The sequence below is a fragment of the Ciconia boyciana genome, chromosome 1 (assembly GCF_034638445.1).
Source record: "Ciconia boyciana chromosome 1, ASM3463844v1, whole genome shotgun sequence".
NCBI lineage: Eukaryota > Metazoa > Chordata > Aves > Ciconiiformes > Ciconiidae > Ciconia > Ciconia boyciana.
Genome location: NC_132934.1, coordinates 55,887,479 through 55,910,428, shown reverse-complemented (window position 1 = coordinate 55,910,428; position 22,950 = coordinate 55,887,479). Strand labels below are relative to the sequence as shown.

The window sequence follows — 22,950 nt, the reverse complement described above, 5'->3', positions numbered from 1 at the left end:
AATTGGTTTGTTTTCACAGCCTCTTAGAGCAACACTGCCCACTCCTTTGGTGCTGAGGACTCTGAGAACAGGATGAAGAACCCGCACCAAGCCACTGCCACCCTTCCTGTTCCTTCCCCTGGCAAAAAAAACCCCTACAGGTGGCAAAGAAACAATACGCTCTAAACTGCACCTTCTAAAGCTTTATAATAGTTTTTAGCTCTAAGCCTTACAAACAGAAAAAGGAGATGCTCTACTTCAAGCTTCTCTTCTCAATCAAAATATGCAACTTTTATCAAGGATAAAATTCACAGGGAAGGCAGATCTTCCATTAGGAAACCATCACACTGTACACACATGTATATGCTCTTACAAGAAACATGAAGAAGCTTCTAGCTGGAAGGTCAGTTTCTCCTCCAAAGGAGAAATGAAAATTGAGTGGAAAAAACAATCTCTCCAATACAGATTTATGCAGCCTGTAAACAATCACATTAGCATCCACTAAGTAGTATTCCTTTTTTCCCCACTAGTTAAATTTGTATACTTTGGTTTCTAGAACTGCTACAATAAAGTATTAATGAAATTTTTGAACTTTTTTGTTCCTGACAAAGTAGACAAGTAGAAAAAAAAATTATTCAGGTTCCAAAAATACTGCTACAATAGGCTGTCTGCTGCTACCAAAGCTTGTCCCTGTGTTATGTTTCCCTAAACCAATTTCAGTTCTGGTGTACATTTTATTTCAGTCTAGGGCAGAAATCTGACTTAAGTTAAAAATAAGTAATAAGAAAAATATGATGTCTTTACCTGTGTAAGCTTGCTGCAAGTGAGCAGGCAGAGGTGAGTGAGACAGCGTTGCTGCATGCTGAGCACCTGGCTGTAAACCCTTCAGTAAGTCTGGGGAAAAAAGGAGAGCAAAGATGAAAAATATATCTTAAGGATAGCCTTTGTGAAATAGGAAGTCTTTATTTTTATAGAATAGCTATAGTAGCATGCTAATTTGCACAGGTTTCTGAAGATGTATCTCAAAACCAAAAAATAAATACCTGATAGCATTCTGATGGCTGGAATAAGTCAACAGAAACAGACCTATTCAGATATGGTTAATCAAAAGTCAGAGCAAGGACCATGCCTCGCTATTGGGATGCAATTCTTCATATAATTTCCTTCGGCAGAAAGACCAAAAATTGATATAGGTTAAAAGCCTAAAGAATTTCTTTTTAAGCAACTGGAAAAAATAAATGCCATCTTGGTTGATACTTCCTCATAAGAGAACTGTTTGATATTTGAGATCACTAAGCTAAGGATATTTTGAGGAATCACCATATTAAGTCTCTTATTTGTATTGTGACATTTGGAGACTTTAAGCTATATTCCTTTCTAAAGATAAGGGATTAAAAGTTAACCCCAAAAAAGCATGTTTAAGTATATACTGTTAATGTAACAACGAAGTTAAGCTTAAAGGTGATTCATAACATTTAGACAATTACATAAACAAAGTTTTACCAGTGAAGAAATCACATTTACTCTCCTGTAAGGATTTTCATGAACCAAATTTGAGTGTCTCAGAACTTTATTGCTTCCCTTCTTAATTTTCATTTTCAGGATGCATCCTTCCTTATAGCACAGTGTGATAACTAATTCCACTCACTCTGAGTTAGGCTGTGGTGGAAAGCCGCTGAGGTAGATCCCGAGGTGGTTGTCACTCCAGCTGTGTCCGTCCCAAAGCCAAGCAGCTCCAAGGGAAACTGGAAGGGTACGGTCACAGGAACAAGGCCACCCAGCATCCCAAAAGGAGTTAATGGTGCAGACGTCACGTTCTGACTGGTTACAGCCAGGGGTGATGCCATGAGAGTCAGAGGTGAGGCGTTAGCCAGTAATGATGCTCCTGCTGTTGACTGTACAAAGAAAAGGAGTACTTCAAGATTTTAAAGCTTTGAGTTGTATTCTTTAAGGAGATAAGAATTGACTATTTTCCATTAAATGTGGCCCTATTAAGAAGTGTATTAAACTATTAATAAATATCCATTTATCCACCTAGGAGGTCTTCCCACTGTTCATCTGCTAAGCAAGTACAATTATATCTCAGATTCAGATGTGACACTATGGTTCATCTCTGTTTTTCTCATCAGCCTTGCAGGTAATTTTCTCTATCTCCTTTCTAATTATGCACTGGATCTACAGCCAGAATCTAATGTAACATCTTCTACTAGATTAATAATATGAAATTATCAGATGTAGATCTGAAGTTCTTTAGAAGCACAGTATTACTCTCCCCTCTCCAAATGTGGGTCTAACTTTATTTCTAAAGAGATTGCTTAGAAGCAATTATTTTTGAAAATTAAGATTCATACACAAGAACCCCCACACTTCGAGAGAAGTCAGGTTACCCAGATGCAGACATACATATGTATGTATAGGTGTGTATGCACATGTCAAAGCAAAAGGCAAAGGAAAATAATCTCTCCACTCTACATATGTCACAATGAAGTTAAATTCACTGTAGTTTAAAAATGAAAATGCAAGATTAGCCCGAACATTTTAGCTACAACAGCTCCCCAATCACATTAATTCCTCTAACATTAGAACAGCTCATTCCTGTTTAACAATCTTTCCTTCACTATGCATATAGTAATTTTATATGCTAATGTTCGATTCTCTAATGATCTACTACAAAACAGTTAGTATAGAAAGCATTTTGAATCAGACTCAAGCTCAGAGATTTTAGCTATTTGAGTTCAAAAGACTCAGACTGAACAGGACTTCAAACCTGTGCATTTATACAAGTAAGCCTTAACTAAAACCAAAACTTAGAGTCATTTTAATGAACATGTGAGCTTAAAATGAAATCTCCTTGAGTTCTGTAATATCAACTTACAGAAACAGCAAAGTGATGAAAACTCCTAGCAGGGATAAAGTTTCTATTACCAGTTTTGGTCTGAAGGTGTTCAGATGAAATCAGCTAAAAAAGGTTAGTTGCTGCTTATGAGAAAACACAACAATTTCAAACAGTACCCCTGTAAGCGTAAACAACTACAGATGTGATGTTTGTAGCACGTGTTTGTATTGGTCATCTTAGTTAGAAGTGACAGCTTCTAAGATATACTCCATCCCACAAGTAGAAAAAAAAATTGATTAAAAACTCCAACATACATGATTGTTCTCTTTTGCCTTTAAAAGTACTAAATTCACAATAAGCCTATATACAAAAAATGACAACCATTCACTATGTAATCTTTACTGTGCAACAAAAGCCATACAGTAATCTCTTGCAATTGTGGATTTGTAAAATACCTGAAAACAGAAAGAAGCTTTGTAATGTGCTCTGCCAAGACCTTACTTAGTCTCTCAAAAAGAATAGAGAAGTTCAGTGATAGAGCTACAGAGAATGCCCTAAGAGAGTTGCAGTTCAGATGTTTCTATTTATCTCACCTATGATAGCACTTCATAAAAGGGTTCATCCTGGTCATGTAAATCCGAGTCACTAAGATCCTTAAAAGTCTAAGCCAGATTCTGCTCAAGAGTACTAACGGTAGGTAGAGCTTTTTAAGAAAGTCACACACCATAATTGCTGAATTTTAATTACTTTGGCTTTGTGTTCTTAAGATGTAACTTAGAGTATCCCAGAGTAAAATTTCTGTGGAGCTACAGCAGGTGTAAGCTTATATTCTGGTAAATAACTGTGTCAATCAAAAGGGGAAAGGAGGGAAACACTTCTTGGAAACTCTTCCTAGTTAGGAACATCTTTATTATCACATGAAATCATCTAGTCTGATCTTCAGTGTAAGCAGACCAGGATATTGTAATGAGCAACTCAGGTACCATTCTCATCTTCTGACCAATTAATAGCATCTCAGATAGGAATTAAATCCCTAAACCCTTAATGGAAAGGAGATTCACTTTCAGTCTTGTGCAAAGTTTTAAGAGGGGTAACTAACTCCTTAGTACATTGTACTTAACTAGTCTGGAATTGATTAAGTTCAGCAGCCAGCCATTAGATCTTTAAGGCTAAATAAAGCCCTCATCACAAATCTCTTCCCCTTCTGCATACTTGGACTGGGAGGTAATTTGATCCTAACCTTCTCTTGAACATACTCCACTGACTAAGCCTCAGTCTGTACAGTAGCAACAGCCTTATTCCATGGTTTATCTTCCTTGCACCATTCTTCTGAACCATTTCTAGGTTAAAGTAACTTCCAAAATGTCAAAAAAACCACATGTAAAGTCACAATAATTTAGTGATACCATATGCTGCTCAGTACCTCTAGCTGATTTCCCCCCTTCTATATACTAACACACCTTATTTTGCTGTATTACAGTATGCACTCATGTTACTTATCTACCACACCCCCTCCAGTCCTCCTCAACATCACTGTCTGCCAAAATGCATTTCATTCCCCAGGTGATCAGTGTTTCTAAAAAAAATTACTTGCCTTTAACTACAGGAAGGTTTGCCAGAATTCATCTCATCATCCAACACAACACTACTTATTTCCCTCATCTGTCATCTTTAAGCACTACCACACCCATTTCACATTTTCTTCTACATCACAGCAATTGTATCCACTGGATTCTGTTGATTGCACCAGGAAGAAACAACTCTGTTCCCAGTCCATTCACTGTAGCCTTTTTTGTCACCTCCAGGTACCTTCCAGAGCACCCAAACTGCACTGTATCTGGCTCAGCTCTTCTCTAGGCCCTGTGTGGTACCTCAGTGGCCCTTACATAGCATATGGGTTGTGGTTTTTTCATTCAGAAGACCCAAAATAATGAGAAGTCTGTGTTAGAGCCTGCCAGACATTTCTTGTTTACTGTAACAGACTTAAGGTACAGTAGGATGAAAGACCATAGAAATGTCTTGTAAAAATTATCTTCCTCCTGTTATTCAGCTACATTAAGAAAAAATTGATAGCAAGCTAAAAGATTATAAGAGATTAAAGATTAAACCATTGCTAAAAGCTGAATATACATCACTACCATACAATTGCTATGTACATTGTTCAGAAAAATACAATGCTTTTCCATTTGCTATACACCAAGACTTTGATTTACAGCGATATTGCTTTTCTTAACTTTAAGTAGTGAAGACTTCAGGATAGAGAAAGCAATACAGAGAGAGGAAAGCCTCAAACCACCTCAGTAATTAAATCATTCCCAGTAAGAAGAATGCACAACTTGGGATAGCAGGTTGTCTTCTGGGTAAATAATAGGTTTGCATGGGGTTTAGAACAACAGTATTTTCAAAATATTTGTTTTGTATTACTTGCTTTATCTCCAGTGATAAAGTTCTGCATAAGCTCCCTCTCAAACAATTTCTAGTATATTTATATATTAATGATGTGTCTCATTCAGTTTGACTAGATCCTACAAAATAAAATACATATTTAATCACAAGTACTAAAAGAAAAGCCCTTGCAAGTGTTAATTTTAAATACAAGCCTTGCATTATATTCAAACCACAAGGAACTGAACTCTAGTTTTGCAAGTTAATCATGAAGCTTGGCAACAAATGTACCAAGACACCTTTTCATATGACCCCCATCATTACAAATAAGTAAATATGCAAGAATACACAAATCCAATAATGCAAGAATACACCACAGCCCCTGAAAATATGGCCACATAAAGCCTACCTTTTCTAGTGCTCTTAAAAAAAAAAGAAAACAAAAGTGAATTCTGTTCCACAGGATAGACCAACCAACATTTTCCAGTGAGGATTCGCTCCACACTGATCCTTGCACTTCACATCAGCTGGAAATACCTATTCACTAGTGCGAAATAGTTTCATCAGTATTATCCATTTATGCTTTGTAAAGTACAAACATTAAATTTATGACACATTTTCAAATCAAGATATTGCAAGAAAGAATGTTTACAAAATAAATGTGATAAATAGTAATGTAAGGTTTAAGTGTAAACTCGTTAGATGCATACCTGCACACTGGCTGCTACAACTGGAGACCCTGAGGCAGAAGATGGTCTGTGTGGAGTTGACAATTGTTTAGTAGCACCCTGTGTTCCACTTCCTGCTCCCCCAGACAGACTAGTCCTACTAGCTCCACTTGAGTTAAGGTTACTGCCTCTGCTGGCAGGTACATTCATTCCAACTCCACCCAAATTATTTTTACCAACAGTTCCAGAAGGAGAAGAGTTGGGCAATTTTGAAGAAGCCTGAGGGTTCTTTGCAGGCTGAAGGCCTGAGGTGCGATTAGAGGGCAGCAAATTCATTGTGGGAGACTGCCTGCTGATATTTACACCACTGGTCTGTTTATGAAGGGGGTTGTTGCTGGAGTGACTACTCTGGGAAACTAGTGCACTTGAACTGGAAGAACTGGGTGTTGTTGCAGGCCTGGGGGACGAGGTGGACTTGGATGAAAATTTAGGTGATGCATTGGGCTTGGGTGTTACAGAGGGCTTAGATGCAGTGGGCTTGGGAGAGGCAGCAGGTTTGGGAGAGGCAGCCATGGAGAAGGGAGGCTTGAAACCCTGGGAAGAAACTTGTGACACCATAGCCTTGGCTAAATAGTTACTAGAGGTAGAGGTGCTGGATGTTGTCCGAGAAACCAGTGGGTGAGACACTTGAGAGCCACTTCCAGATGATGGATTAGACAAAGGCAGGCGATATACTACAGACTTATCTTGAGCTTTGATGACTGGTGATGAGCAAGACAGTTTGGGATTACTACTTAATTTCACCACTGGATTGGTCTGTGATTTACTAATAGTTGCTTGTAAAGGAGATACATATTTCTGCTGTACAGCTGAATGCTGGTGCACCTTTGTCACTTGTGATGTTGAGGAAGAACCACCTTGAGACTCAGAAGATGATACCAAGATATTAGCATCCTTGGTTCTTTGAGAGGAGGTGGAAATAGCTGCTTGGGTCTTAGAGGAAGAAACATGAGTCTGCGAAGAGGAGGAAGAAGCTTGGATCTGGCTTGACCTCTGTAGTCCTTGCTGAAGTAGTTTGGCTGGCAAAGGCTCTAAGGAAACCTTAGGATTTTGAATTGAAGATCCAGCAATAAGGCCTGAAGAGATACCAGTGTGAACTAGGTCCTGGGGTTTCTTTGGTACTGGCCCTGTGTGACCAGCAATAAGACTTGATGAATGGGGTGTTTGAGTGGGCTCTACTTTCTTTGAAGTTGCCAGGGGCAACTTACTCATAATGCTTGCTAGTTTCTCTTCCCTCAGCCCAGGGCGAGGTCTGGATGTTGGTGTGTCTATGGTGGACGCAAGAGGTGATCCCTTGGCACCATTATTGATAACTGCCAGAGCATCAGAAATAGAGTCCAGTGAGGGTGGGTGGAAAGAGAGGTCTTCATCCAGTGAGTCGTCCAAGCAGATCGTCTCTGGAGCTGGTGTGCAGCTAGAGCTGGCTGGGGTGCAGACAGGTGTGCTGGAACTCAGTACAGTAGCGCAACTTGAATTGACTGAAGACATACAGGTTTTCTGCTCTTTCTTTGGACTGGAGTCCTGAGAATGAAGAGATAAGAAAAGACAGGTTTAATAGCTTTTCCAGAGTAGATCGAAAGTCCTCTTTAGTGTAATACTATTATTCTGTAAGTTAAGATGAACCAAAGATCTACTATTGAAATTTTTGTATTAAGATACCTATGATATCTAGGTGTTGGAGTCCTGCGTGCTAATTCAGTATTTGTATTTAAAAACCTAGTGCTGTTGCTCCACATAAAAGTGCCCCACACAGCTAAGAATAATCAATGCTTTGAAGAACAGGGTAGCTAATCTGACCACTAGGTAAAATTGCTACTGAACTAAGACAACACCTAGTCATGTCTAATGAGAACCTCTATCAACTTAGTATGTTATCCTCCCAACCACATTTTTCTAGTGTTACCAAATTTAATACAAGCTGAAAACAAACACAAAGCACACATTAAAAAATGTGAAACTTTACTGGAACTAGTACCTCTTTGTAGTCAATTTTCAAAAAACTAATATAGCTTAAAGTTACAAAGCTGCACAGAAGACTTTTGTACTACTTTCTTTAAAGTAATACACCACTAAGTCAATAAGCTCTATGGCATTTCCTGATGGAACCCTTCTGCCAGAATTTTTCTGGATCAGAGGCAGGAAACACGTTGTATCAAACGGTCATATGAAATTCAGTTATCTAAGTAGGTATTTACCTTCACTTTGGGTTTAGGGGCCAGAATCACCTTCTTCTTTGCCCTAAAGCAGAGGAGATGCATGCGCATCAGAAGACAAAAGCAAGGCAAGTCATTTTAGTTTTAACTGTTACCCTGATTATATCCCAATAAACTAGAAGGATGACTACTGGAGTCCAGCTTTAATAATAAAACATCCTTAAAATAGAAAATGGGTTAAAATATAGGGGGGAAGAGAACAAGCACACTTTTAATCCATTTTTTGTCATGTATCTTTAAGTTAGATACAAAATTCACTGAATTGCTGATATATCTTGATAGATAGATAGATAGATAGATAGATATCAGGAGAGCTATTTTTTACTTTTCCAATTTAGAGAAACTTCAAAATATCAAGTCATTTCAGCCTCTTATAATCTTAAGAGTTTGTCTACTTAGCAGAGCTTTGTCTAAACTGAAGTCACCTATAATAGTTATGTAATTTCACTTCATGTTGATGTTTGTCACTGAGGAGTATACTTCACATTCGCATTTATATTTCAAGGCACATAAACACTTCCTTTCCCTCCCCCCCCCAAAAAGTGTTTTGTTGCTTATCAACTGTGAAACAGTTAGCCATTTAACAAATTTCCAGGTTCTTTTGCAGTGTAAGTGAACACCGTAGCACCAACTGCAGTTATGCAAGCAAGGACAGCATTAAGGATTATTAGTCATCAGCTTCAACTTAGAAGTTAAGCATTTTAAACCTCCTTTTCTCATTTCTATTTCTTCAAGAGGATCAACAGATTTACATCTTATAGGTCATTTATTCTCCTTTCCTAAGCAACTAGGAATATGACTGGTTAAAAAAAAAGACCTTACTATAGGTGGACCATGACTCAGTTTTGCTATTAAGTAGAAAAATGTCCTATGTTAATCATATTTATCACAAAGGTTGCAATTTGGGTGTTATTCAAAGTCAGAATTGTTTATTTGAATTCTGGCTGAATGCGGCCAGCTCCCGAGAGGGACAAAGTGTTGTCTGAAAATCAAAAAGGTAAAATTCCGCTAAGACACACAGCCTTCTGTGGTTAGAGACGCGTATGAGGAAAGGAAAAGAGCAGGAAGTACTGCAGTCTCTTGAGTTCAATTTAATAAGCCGCCCAGCAAAATTTAGGTAGTGTATAGTGCTTTGAAATATGTCGAGTAAAAGGCGATAATCCAAGAATGAATATCCACTTGAGTTATCTAGTCACTTCATAACTGAGTAAAATATAATGCCACAAGAACATTACAGTTATAAGTCTAAATTAAATAATTTTTAAAAAATTATTAACATTGTAAGTCTCTTCAAACAAATCCCAAAATACCCTCTTTTCCTCCCCTATGTCCAAAAAAAGGTAGCATGAAGATGGGAAAAAATGCTATGAAAAACCTAAAGATACTAGTAAGTTGTCAACATTATACTCACGGAGCAGAAGTGAGGTGATTGTGAACACTTCGGCTTTCTTTAAAAAGCATCCTAAAAGAGTGGCAAGAAAAGAAACATAAGGTGATTCTACAGGGACAATCAGCATGATCACCAAATACACGAGTATCCTTGAATTTTCAGAAGAACCCTTTGATTATCTGTCCCCAAAGCAGCTAGTAGGTAGTTTGCCTGTATTGCTATCATGACGTAGTTCCAGGCAGCCACAAACAGAAAAATGCTAAAAAAAATATATATATATTTCAAGTTTACATTCAAAATACCTCAGTAAATGGCCAAGCAGAAGTCAACATAACAGAATATTACCTCCTTCAGCTGGACAGAAGAAATACATTTTGAATTCTCTCTCCTCAAAGGCTAATGAAATATTTTAAATATCAAATTAAGGATTATTGTAAACTCTTTTCATTATGTGTCCACACATTGATCACAGGTTTGGGTTTCATGGTTAGTCTGTTGTCTTTTTTTTTTTTAAAGCACAGAGGAAAGAAGTCAGAATACAGTAGCCAAGCTTGTTACTAGTTTTCTTCACTATTTTGTATAGGCCATTGTGTACCATTTCTGTGACTTCAATTACACAGGACTTACACATACATTTTACTACAGAGCCAATGAATGGCAAGAGTTGGTATGACAAATCTCAACACTTCACATGCTTTTATTTCCATGTTATCAACTTCTTAGCTGACAAGTGGGAAAGGAAAATTATTCCTGACCTGTACCTATCTTACAACTTGCTACCCAAATGCAGCTATAAATAGACAATTAATGAAACCTTGATCCCCTTCCCTGTTTCCAGGTAGGCAAAGTAGAACAGAGAAGATTTTCCTACACCACTGCCATCACACTAACACCAAACACATCATGAACAGCTGTCTAAACAAGAGCTTTGCACCACTGATTACACATCCTTTAGAGCTGCAATAGTTATGAAAAATCCAAGTATCCACAAATCTCATGTAATCTGGTAAGGAAACATTGACATCCTCTTGCTACAGTTCCAATGCCTTACTTCTCAGATTCTACTTTCAGCTCCATTTTCACATTTTCTTCACCATACTAACCTCCAAATCTGTATTACATTGCTCCCCATCAGAGACTACTGAATGCCTATGAAGAACACCATGGAGCAAAAGGAACATTCCTCATTACAAGTTCAGTGTGTTACTTTCTGACCTACCCGGCTTCTCCAGAATATTTCCCTCCCCACCTCCTTCCTTGTGCTTTGTCCATTCCTTAATCTTTTTAATTTGGGAATGAAAATCCAAAATGAATCCCAGGCCCCAGTAATTCGTAGTATCATCCTTAAAGGTTCAAGACAAAAGTGTAACTACTACAGGAACAGAAATCAAAGATATGGTACAAAGAAAGGACAGTGCAGTATATGTTCCAAAGCAAGAACATGCTTGGAAAATAATCCCTCTATTGCATACATATATTTAGACGTAAAAGTTGATGAGAGAGATCAGTATGAGATTGTTTCTCTCTGGTCGTGATTTCAAGTCAAGCGTGCTGTTTGACCTGCGCAAAATAAATGGGCTACAAGCCTACTTGCATGACCACCTCTAAAGATGATGAAACTCTTTCAATTAAAGGAAACAGACTTCCTGTTCCTTACACTTCTTTTTTGAACATACACATATTTAGGTTGCAGGCTTTTTTCAGATGCACATGGAATTAATATGCAACCCAGTTACAAAAAAGTGGGTTACATTATTTGAAAAGGCTTTGGGATCCTTTAGGACAAAAAGTATTTCTCTAAATCCATGAATATTAATAAAACAATCTCCTGGGGCAAGAGTATGGAAGTTACATACATAGAAAATTCATTTGACAAAGGTAGTTGTGATACACATGGATAAATGAAAGAGGTGCAAATTAAAGTTATGATCAATACCTTACCTCATGCTTCTATACTAAGCTATGAGGAATATTAAATACAATTAACTTTGAAAGAGCAAGAAATTTTTCCTCTGGGCTGAACCCACAAAGTTCTGGTACCATAGACCTACTCTGATTAGTAAGAATTCCTTATGAAATATATAGTCATTAGGACATTTTTAATATTAAATGCCCAATTTTTTTTCCAGTTTACATAGCTCCTTCTCACTTGAGGCCACATATAAAGGTAAAAAATAATAAGCCTTCAGCATAATAATCCCTACCCTAACATCCCAATAAGATGAGCATCCAGCATGAATAACATGTGCTGTATTAGGAGTTACCACTGTCAGACTGCAGGAAATACTTGCTTTTCCTTTTCCATGCATAACTGTTTGCCTACAAATTAAAATACATCACTTCCTAAACAGAAAGCAGGGAAGCACCTCCCCATAAATACAGAACAATTTGTAAATCATTATGGTACCAAAACTGCCCAGTTGTAAATGAAGTCTTGCTGGTCAACAGAAAGTTATGATCAGGCAGCTCTTGGGGTTTGATTTGTTGGTGGTTTGTGTTTGTGCCTTTTTGTGTGTGTGTGTGTGGGGGGATGTTTTGGGTTTTGGTTTGGGTTTTTTTGTTTGATTTTTGTCCTTTTTTGTTGAAACCACTTTTAAGGATAGTTTAAAAGCTTATGGAAATTTTCAGCACACTTATGGTATGGAAAGGAGAGAACCGTATATGTTACATGGCTTTCAAATACAAAGTTTTAACATGCTTCACTTCATGTTTTCTTGGATGACCTCACACTATCACTTGACTATTTTGGCACCATCAGTGATCTACATATCTGTTCTTAAGCTAAACTGGGATTCCTTGTCTCATCTACTTCAATAAAATCTTCATAAGAGATAACATCTCACTCATCAACATATTTACTATACAAAACTAGATCCTTGAACAGAAATAAGTCAGCTGTATGCCAAGAAGTGTAAAACTTCATTTGTTCCTTTCATTAGCATTTCACAAGCAGCTTATTACACCCTCATTTTCTACACTGACTATTCTAGGGAATATCTCAGTACAGTTATTTTTGCAGCTTGATACAGATTTGGCTAATCTACAGTCGAGGCATTCTTGAGCAAATTGATTAGTATTGTTGTATCATTTAGCTTTTACAGTTAGGTCAAGATTTGATGAGAAATTGTCTTTTGCAATGGGTGCTACAGAAGGAAAGAACTTGTGTCATCTATATTTGCTTCTCTTCTTCCACTTCAAAGTGTTTCAAAACTTTGTCAAATTTGCATTTCACAATGATTACTCTTGCTCTCATTTTATTTTTTTCCCCTTTGTGTGGTAGTTTCCTCTTAACAAGTCAGTAGGAAGCAAGTATAAGTTTTCATTAAGAAACTGGTGTATTTTTAACTGCAGCATCACAGAGCATCCCAATTGCATACAGGAAATAAGGAGCACAAACCTTAGTGTTTTGTGAACTCTGGTGTTGAAATTCCAGCTTATAATTTTAAAGTCTATGTCACACTGCATTATTAGACTGCTTACAACATAATAGGCAAAACTGCTTTCTATATCACTATCACTTTCTATATCACAGAAACAACTTCCCAAAGAGCTACCCCTGCCTCATATTTCCCCCTCAAATGAAACATCATGCACCGTGTTATGAACTTCAGTAAATTCAGCCTCCAGCAGATGACAAAAGCAAATAGTTCTCCAAGGAAAAGTGTTTTTTATCTCTCAGGCTTGCAAACAAGATTGAATGTTTTTCAGAAGTTAATTTTCTTTCTAAAATATTCCAGTTCCACTGACATATTTTGACGTTTTAACCAATATTAATAGTACATGGTTGAGTCAAACATATGACAATAAATAAGATCCAAGAAACAGTTAACACCACAATTAATAGATACATAAAGCAGGTCTCTTACCTTGCCTGCATCCAGCCTTTAGGCCAAAGTGGTTTCACTTCTGTTTCCATAAAGGTTTTGAGGTAATCTTCAGCAGACTGACTTCTATTTGGCTCTAGCTCATAGCATCCCAGCTTGATCTTAACAAGATTACACAACAGAGACCTGCAGAAAGAAACACAATAAATATATTGAAAGAAACAATCCTTTCAAAAGCTCAGCAAGAAAAAGGCTGAGAAATGGAAGCACTGGTGCTATACAGCTGGTGTCCATTGCCAGTTGTAGGAAGAGCTCAGTTCCAATCGTGTTTTTTGGAAGTTTGCCACTGCACAAATTTGCTACTACAACTGGTATGATCTGCCACTATCACTTCTCCATTTCCAGCAGACTATGGCTCTTTTTCATCCTTACTATCATTTTGTAATTGGTTTTACATTTTCTTTGTGGTTTCCTCATAGTGAAACATCTCGTCTCACTTTGCTCACAGTAACCTCTATCTCATTTAAGATGGAGAATGTCTGAAAGCAAGTGAAATCCATTCTACACTGAGTATTTCAACAGAAGATTCTTTCTGACAGGGATGCTGTCTTTTACTGTCCTTAAAAATATAAGAGTGCACACAGTTGAGTAACATCGGCCTTTCAGAGCCTCTTGAATTAAAAAAACAGATTTAAATCTATTTTCTTTAAGTATAGCTCCCTCCAGGTCAGTCCAAGCTATACTGGTTGTATATATTCCATGAAGCTTGCTTCCCTGTTGTTTTAACATACTAAAAAGACTCATCACAAGAAGTCTACCAGCCCCTTTTAATAATATGTATACTTGTACCAAAATTAGCTTAGATCTTGCATGGGAAATTACTAATTTAGAAGGATCTGGTTGCTTAAAAGCCTATCTAGATTATTTAAATAACAGCAATCTCAGTTTTCAGTAAAATCTATCCTAGGAAACAGGACAGTGAAAATTCATCATTTCAGACAAGAATCTGTGTTGCTCTTGAGAGATAACAGAATTTGTGTTCAGAGGGGATGGGAGGGGTTAAGATTCATGCATTCTGGATGCTGGCTTGCCCAAGGACTGGGAGGCTTGCCAAACCAGCATCGACAATTTTGGTGTTCTGCCCTATTGTGGCAGAAATCTTTACCGCTCATTGGGTGACAGTGTTTGGTGACCTATTCCTAGAATGGTGGGAAGCAGGTATAACTCCGCTTACACCTCTGTTCTTTGCTTAAAGAAGCTTGAAGTCCTAGGGCCAGGAAAATTCTCATGTATTTGGATAAAGCAGATAAACAAGCAGTGAAAAAAGGGTTGGACATAGGATGATCTTGCCTTTCAAGTTAAAGAAAAGGGTGTTTTACTACTGCAGCATTCTAGCTTGCCTATTTAGCCCCACCACCCTCCCAAACTTCTCCGAGGTGTACTTCTGAGAACAATTATTTATTAAACAGTATCATGTAATAATACTGTAATAACCCTTGGAGATCCCTTTATGAAGTCAGTGAAAAGTCTTGGTGGAAAAGGTAGTTTTGTCTCACCTCACTGTGTCATCCCAATGAAACTTCTTTCGAGGTCCCACAACCCTCTTTCCAGGTTTCTCATCATCATCATCTTCCGATCCATTTTTCTCTCGTTCATCTTCCGCTTGCAATCTACAGTTAGAACAATTGTTTTCTTTATAGATATACAACACAGACAAAATGTTTCCTTGAGAAAGGAGTGTTGTTTTAGGTGTTAGGGAAAAAAAAAAAACCACCTGTCTTCAGATTCTCATTATATACTCCCTGAAAGGGTAAACTGTTCATTTTCCTCTCCCCACCACTTCATGGTCCTCAGAGACAAGTAAAAAGGACACACTGTATGGATGCTATCAAGGATGCTGGCTATAAGCTTCATGTAGTGCCTCTACGGGGAAATGGCAGCATGCTTTTCAATCTATTAATGCTCATCCAAGTCTAAAATTAGTTAACTACGAGGGAAACAATTACAATTAACAAGGACAAAATATACCAAGAACCTGAACACACTATCTTCCTCCGTTAATCCAGCATTTTGAGAATCTACAGTATCCTTCTCACAGTTTATAATTTCTTTCTCTGAAGACTTATTTCATTCAGTTAATGGAAATTCTTTCTAGAGTCAGGTGATAACATCACTTACACAAAACTAAGTACTTTCTACACTTCAAAGTTTACAGACACCTGTAAACTGGAGCTGAGTACTTTGCTGAGCTCAGGGAACGAACAACATGGAGACAGACTTCCAGCTAGACTCTAGAATGGGCATGCACAGACTCCAGAAATACCTACTTGGCATTCTTGGCTTGATTGCGGGCCTGACAGTCCTCCTGATACTTGCATAACTGTTCAGGCATGACGTTACTGACAGCCAGTTTCAGCTTTTGCAGTGGTTCTCTCAAGCGGTCATCCTGTGAAAAGAGAAACACCAAAGTAGTCCTATTAGATGCAATGTAAAGAGTGTTTCAGATAGTTTCACAAAAATTATTTCCCACTCACTCCCAAGGCAATATTCCCAGTAGTAACTATTGACTGCAACAGCCATTTCCTACATGGCACTTGAATCCTGTTAGGTGCAACAGCATTATAGAAATGCACATACTTGAAATTTCTCATACAATTCATGTAAGTCTTCAGACCAGAAACAATGAAAGATAGTCACAAGGAAACATATCAGGAATATCCCAAAACATTATGGCATGATCTCATGATATAATGCTTTTTAATCAAAATAGGGAAGGGAAGAAAACCTGAGGGGAAAAAGCAAGATGACTTGACTGATGAGCGTCTCAACACTTGGAAATAAGTAACCAATTAATCAAGTATCCAAAAACTCTGTGGTATAAAAACATCCAAGGTAATGAACAAAATATATGTATTCGATTATCTGAGTATTAGATTTTTATTATACGTAATTTATGTGCCTCAAAGGTAAGGACTATGTATTTAAAATTGTCTCCAAATATTAAGAGCCTCAAACATTAACGTTTATGTAGTATATACTTCTCTACATGGTTTTAAGTTATCTTCCTACATCTTCTGACTTTACATTCTTAATCATAACTGCCTACTGAGAAGAACTAGAATACTATGTGCTATTATGTCTTACTGCTTAGAAATAGCATATGAATCTGTTTGCCTTCTTAGCAAGTTCTGAGATCTCTGCATTCATGATCCTCAGATCCTCTGCAAGATTTAGTCCTGGATTTCATCTAAAGAATCAGGTCAGGATATTTCCGATCACATATAACTTTTTTATTCAATAGGAAAACATATTATTTAAGAGAAAAGCAACTGCAAATGACATATAAAGTATTTGTAAGACCTAGCCACAAATTTGCACAAACAGTACAGGCTGGGTCATCTGTTATCCATCTAGCCTTTTTTTTTTTCTTGACACAAAAGTGAATGCAATAGTAATTTTTTTTTTGCCTATCATAACCATGATTATTGTGGCTTTCTAGTTCTGTTGGTATGTACCCTGTACCCAACTTTCAAGATGAAAGGACTTCAATAAAGGGTCTGAAAAGCGCTTCAAATAAAGGGCCCGAAATACTTAAAATATTTGTTCCTAAAGTAGTGACAATAGCAGGTACAAAGAAAAAAGCTTTTAAGATGATCTAGTGACTAAGCCAAAAATCTTTTGCTTTATTGGAGACTGTGTGGCTGTTGCTCTACTCTCCTGCATTCTGTCCTCATCACTATTACGTAATTGACTCATGCTGGAGCTAATCTCCCTGTCATTACCTGGACATTGAGGTGTAACTTCTTCAGACGCTTTATCAGTGTGTCCTTATTGCATGGCACAAAAGCCTCAAGGTGAGAGTACACTCCATTGCGGATAGCAGGATTTATCTCCTGTAACTGTAGCTCAATACTGATAAACAAACAAGAGACAGTCAACCAGTGAGGCACTCCAAGATGAAGATGACAACTGAACAAAAACCTAAGGAAGCTTTGTATGCATAACATATTCTAGCTATGCATACTAAAAATAGCAGCTTGGGAGATTTTCAGATAAGACTTTCTCCTTTTGTAAAAAAAGTTTAATCAATGGCAAGAAACCATTCATATACATACTTCTCCAGCAATGTTGAACACTGTCATTCAAATTTCGTTTACTCCCACCATTGCACATCAACCTTGATACAATTTTGACTGCTATGGTCTTCTAGAGATTACTTTCTGTTTCTTAGAATACGAACATAGAACCTTCTATATTAAACGCTTAGCTGAAGGGTTACAGAGTAAAGAGAGCTGGCATTTTCCTTCATGAAAGCTGAAGGTGTTTTGAGTTATGAAAGTGGGGGACAGGAAGAAATAATGGGAGTTTTGTTGAATTTTACACATGAAGTCAAGGACACAGGGCACTACAAAACACTTTACACTGGATAAAGACAGACAGATAGTCATGACAGGAATTGTATTCATATATAAATTTCTTTAGCTAATAACTAGCTTAGACTGATCTACCTTCATTGACTTTTAAGGGCTTTGTTGGAACAACCTCAATAATATTTCCTCTTCTGTACTTTTCCTTTCAACCCCTTTCCAAAAAGGGAAGGTTGTACAGATAAGCACTTACTCCAGCAGAATGTTATTCATGTCTTGCGTGAAAAACTTCTTCCTGCCTTCTTCATCAAACATCTTGGCGGCCTGAAAATACAGCAATAAAGAGTATCCAAAAGTTCATAGAGCATTTTAATCCAACAACCTTTGTATCTTTACTTTTACAGCCGTATCACATTCTTATTTTCCAGAGAACAACATTACTTAGAAAAAAATAAACAAAGCCAAAGTATACTCAGCTGTTTAGAAAAAAGGTGAGGATTGTTATTATTATACTCAAATAAAAATGCCTTCCTTTAGGACAAACAATTATTCTATTTAGAATCCGCCTTGATCACTGATGTTAACACATTCATCTTTTCAATACCCTTGAAGAAAGAAAATGGTAGAGATATTTTATCATCTCACCACCAGGAACATTCCACTACCACTGTTTGCTTTAAAAAGAGGAGCACTGCTTGACAAGTCAAGCAGACAAGAGCATTAACACATTTCTGTTCTCAATCTATGAAAGGCTCCTTTTCTACCTCTTATGTGCCTCCCTCAGTTACAACTTCCCAGCCTCCTTAGATCCATCTCCATCCTTCATTGCAATTTCTACAAAAGGGATTATGTATGCTAGAGGAATACCTCATCCCTCTTTTCTGGTGCTGTCCAGCATTCTTGCCGTGTTTAGACTATGTCTCTAATATTTTTGTCTGTCTTCCTGAGTCTGTTGGGGGGCGGGGCAGGGGGGGAAGACAGCCTTATTCCTATACATACTTCCTTTTATTAGAAGTTTTCACTGGTCTCGCAGGAATTCCCATGCAGAATCCCTTTATCTTTGTTCTTATCACCTAGATTCTTATTTTCACAAACAATGACAGCTTGTAGGAGAAAGCCAATTCCCTGCATCATTCTACAAAAATCAGTAAGATCATCTGTCTAGTGTTCATCCACTCTGCAGATTTATAGAAGTCAAGAGAAAAAACCTCCACTTTTAGAGGCTTACTGTCATCTTATATTCTGGCACTGGGACCAGACAGGGAATATCTAAAGGAGCAGGAAAAGGATATGCATGCAGAAAAGCAAGTGTGGTATCGTTATAGCGACTGACAAACATTAGATGCAGCCAACATGCTACGAGGCTGAATATTCAAATAAATTAAAAATCTCTAATTCTGCCATTTAAAAAAATTTGTAGTGACTTGTGGAAACAGCTAAAAACTACAAATAAATCTGAGTGTTAACTTGATAAAATTCCTTTATTACTATGAAATATTTACTGTCCTTGCTCTTTGTAACTGACCCATTTAAGCTTGAAAGAAAAATATTTTCTGGAATTGTGAACTCTACACTGCACAGGAAAACAGGAGTCTGATACTCTATCAGAAACCATAAGGTAGCCGATTGTCTAAATGCTTTACTACTTCAGTCAAGAACATTGATATCAGAGTTTAAGTTCCTGTAAGGACTGCATTCTGCTGACTACTTTCTACTGTAAATTCAGCTGCTGAGGGGATGGTACTATCTGTTTAAGATTACCAAAGCATTTGTCCTGCTAAAAAAATTAGAAGGGTTATAGATGTTTACAAATTATAGGATACCAAAAAGTTTAAAAGTCTTAAATCTAGTATCTTTATGCATAATTAACACAGGTATTATCATCATCTTCTGGTTTATATGAAGTGGAAGGAAAGATATGCTTTGACATTTCAGTCCCAGGTAGACCTTAAAAGGTGATTTCAGCATTATGGTATCACACTGGACAGCGTTGCTGGCTTTTGAAGAGAGCAACACTGGCAGATTCAAAAACTGCATCGCTATTGCTGAACTGTGCCTTTCCCCCCCCCCCATCTTAATCAAGATAAAGAGAGATTATCTTGACAGTTACCTTCACAATAGAAAAAAGCCATTTTATTACTTTCCTGCTTGTGTACAATATTGTCTTCTGTCATGGTAGTTCAGAACTGCCCACTTAGGGTACTAGAAGACATTAATCTACAAAAGGAATTCAGGAAGTTTTTATTGTATTTAGTCAGTGGCTTTCTAAATATATCTAGATTTTAAAAGAAAATTATATCATACTCCATTCATGGAACATAAGCTTTTTGCTACAGCTTAATAAACTTCTTAGCTTTCTTTGCACTAAAGAGCACTAAAGCTGTAAGTCTGGTTAGTATTGACAAGACCTATTTCTTTTTCCTGCTTTTTTAGAAGATGTGTTCCCCCACTGATAACGTGTCAGTCAACTGCAATTTGCAGAAGGTAAGGAAGTTGCAATATTTAAGTCAACACACAGTCTAGTTTTTCCCCCAAAACTGTGTATGGGTAGACTTGTTCTGCTCAGCCAGCACCAAACTTCCAGAAGACATTATCAAAAGCAGAAGACAGAAGAGCTAGGTTTTGCTAAGAACCAGTGAATTAAAGCTTTCTTCCAGCTGGGTGGGGCTTGTTATACAGTGAAGCAACATGAATTTGGAGCAGGCCACTAACACTTCCTGACTTTTGGCCTAATCCAGTTCTGCAGTTTTGCTAACAGCTTATTGTTGATTCATAGCAAAATTAACCTGAATAGTCAGAGGTAGACAAAACCATCTCTCTAACTTTAGTAAATATTAACCCCTTGGCTGTATTTAGGTTGGTACATTTAAAAATAACTAAGAACACACCAAGACATTTACATACGGGTAAGATATAAACATTATGTTTTATCATTACTCTAACCTGTAGCAAAGCAAGCTCTGCTACTGTTTAAAGTCTTTTTTTCCAAAAAGGTAATAACTTGAACTGCTTTTTCAAGACTTACTCTGAGTAAGGAAAAGCTGCACTTTATTCTGAGTAAGGAAAAGCTTTAATATCAGAATCTGGACAATCAAACAACAAATTTATTCTCAACTTAAGATAACATCCACAACTGAAACAAGGAGCATATAATACCTTAATAGCTCTGATCCCTTTCAATAAGCTATTGGGATGTTTGTACGTGTGGATTTAATACTTTTCATTAATATTTTTGACGAGTCTGGACCCCATTCTAACCTTCCGAAAGAAAATATTCAGTTTTGTGGTTGGTTTTTTTTGTAGTTGTGTGGTGGTTTTTGGTGGGTTTTTTTTGTTGTTGCTGTTTTTTTTTTAAACTGGCAAGTTAGCATTTATGTTACAAAGCCAAAAATTCAAGACATGGATTTTTAAGCTGCAGCCATATTTCAGGTTTCCTCCTCCAAAGTAAGAACACACCCATTCGTTTCACCAACTAATAATTCAAGTTAAAGTAACGCTGCTGTTTCCATTATGGAAAAAACCCAAACATTACAATATACACAAGATTTAGAAAACCTTGTCTCCACTGTGAAACAAACACTGCTTTAACAATTGACCTGCATCATCCCTGTGCCTGTTTTCATCCAAATATAAATACAGCCATTAAGATTGACATTAAGATCAATTCTACACTTTTTAGAGTTTCAGCCAGCAATTCAAGGATGACAACTTAGGCCCTAATTATTCTTCCTCGTTCTCTCAGATTCTTGAATGCAATCCCTTACCAGTGAATTCATACTTACTGTTCGAAGGTCTCCAATGCGCTTTTCAAGTAGCATAGGCAGACCTTCTGGGAGGGCAGGCACCTGCTTGGGTGTCATGACCTGAGAGGTGTAGGTTGCCTGAGTGACATTTCCATTTTCTCCTGACAGCTCAGATACCGGGCTGCCATCAGAAGTGCCATCAAGCAACTTGTCAAAGTCAATGTCTCCCAGCATCTCCAGGGCACTTTCAGCTTCTTGCAGGAGCTCACGTTCATTTGTGCTACCAAAAATGGAGAGGACAGGATCATTGATCCTAAGATTCAAGTCAGAGATATCGTTTCCTGCACTGAGAGACGAGGAAGGAATTTTACTAGGGGTAGAGGTTGCAACAGTCACTGGAGGTTTTGGACTAGATTCCTTCTTCCTCATGGCTTCCTTCTCCTTTTGAAATTTACGGATCATGGCAGCCAGAGAGAGTGAGTCTTTATACAATTTCTTTTTCTTCTTTTCAGACTTGTGTGAATTTAAGGCCATTACTCTGTAGAGGAAAGAAATCTTTCATTAGAATGCATGTGACTTTTGAGGCCCTAGTAACCTTTAACAAAAATCTGGGAGTTTAGTACAATTAAAAAATTATCAGGGCAAGAAGCAAGTACTCTGTGCCTCTATCTTCAGACTATTTTATCAACTACCATAAACCTTTGTTGGTCATGTGATTTCACAATCTCCAACTGATTTGTTTTGCTAACTCTTGTACACATTAAGGCAAAGGTTATTTACTTTTGACTTCTCAATTTAATTATGGAGAAGTTGGCACAATCGTTAAACTCATGGCTGATCTATGCTACTAAAATACTTAAACTTGCCTCTCAGACTCCTGAATGGTAGCAGGTTGCTTTAAGTTTAGGCACACTTTGTACATTAAAAAAAATTCTCTTCATTGCTAAGAATTTTGACATGCAGGCTCAACATCTATGTGCTACTTAAACTGAGCATTTTCTGCTAATTCATCACCTTGATGAAAAATACTATCAATAAATTTTCAATACCAACTTGAATATTTGTAAGACAACTTTCACTCAACGACACTTTTCTAGAAGCCAATTAAAAAACCCATCACCTTAATCCTTCCATGCTAGCCTCAGAACTCAGGAAAGCACACACAAAGTTAGTAAGAGACATGTGGAATAATTAAGCTATGTTTACAGTTTTCCAGATTAGAAACCAAGGGATAGGAAGAAAATTATTTTTCATTAGAAGATGTAATTCTTGGTGCTATATAAGACTGTGGGTAGAACAATGATGGATAATGCTATTCATAGACTCAAAAATTCTTTTCTGCAATTTGTCTTTCCTTGTTTTATTATTCCTTGTTCAAAATTTTGGGGGACAAAAAATTAGCTTGTAGGACTTATGCGAAAAGCCCACACAAATTCCAAAACCAAAATCTTTTAGCTATTAATTATAGTTTAAAAATACAATATT

General features: G+C 37.3%; 1 protein-coding gene across 3 annotated transcripts in view; it reads right to left on the bottom strand.

Annotated features, from left to right (window-relative positions):
- Positions 1-22,950, bottom strand: part of UBN2 (ubinuclein 2) — a 56,162-nt gene that overhangs the window by 9,708 nt on the left and 23,504 nt on the right. For all 3 annotated transcript variants that reach the window (XM_072867651.1, XM_072867642.1, XM_072867659.1), the window contains exons 6-16: positions 21,505-22,003; positions 17,976-18,046; positions 17,138-17,267; positions 15,683-15,801; positions 14,912-15,025; positions 13,398-13,541; positions 9,553-9,603; positions 8,124-8,166; positions 5,911-7,449; positions 1,628-1,874; positions 784-873 (exon numbers count right to left, since the gene is read on the bottom strand). In XM_072867651.1, the coding sequence (XP_072723752.1) occupies positions 784-873; positions 1,628-1,874; positions 5,911-7,449; positions 8,124-8,166; positions 9,553-9,603; positions 13,398-13,541; positions 14,912-15,025; positions 15,683-15,801; positions 17,138-17,267; positions 17,976-18,046; positions 21,505-22,003 (3,047 nt within the window). The remainder of the gene's footprint in view (positions 1-783; positions 874-1,627; positions 1,875-5,910; positions 7,450-8,123; positions 8,167-9,552; positions 9,604-13,397; positions 13,542-14,911; positions 15,026-15,682; positions 15,802-17,137; positions 17,268-17,975; positions 18,047-21,504; positions 22,004-22,950) is intronic.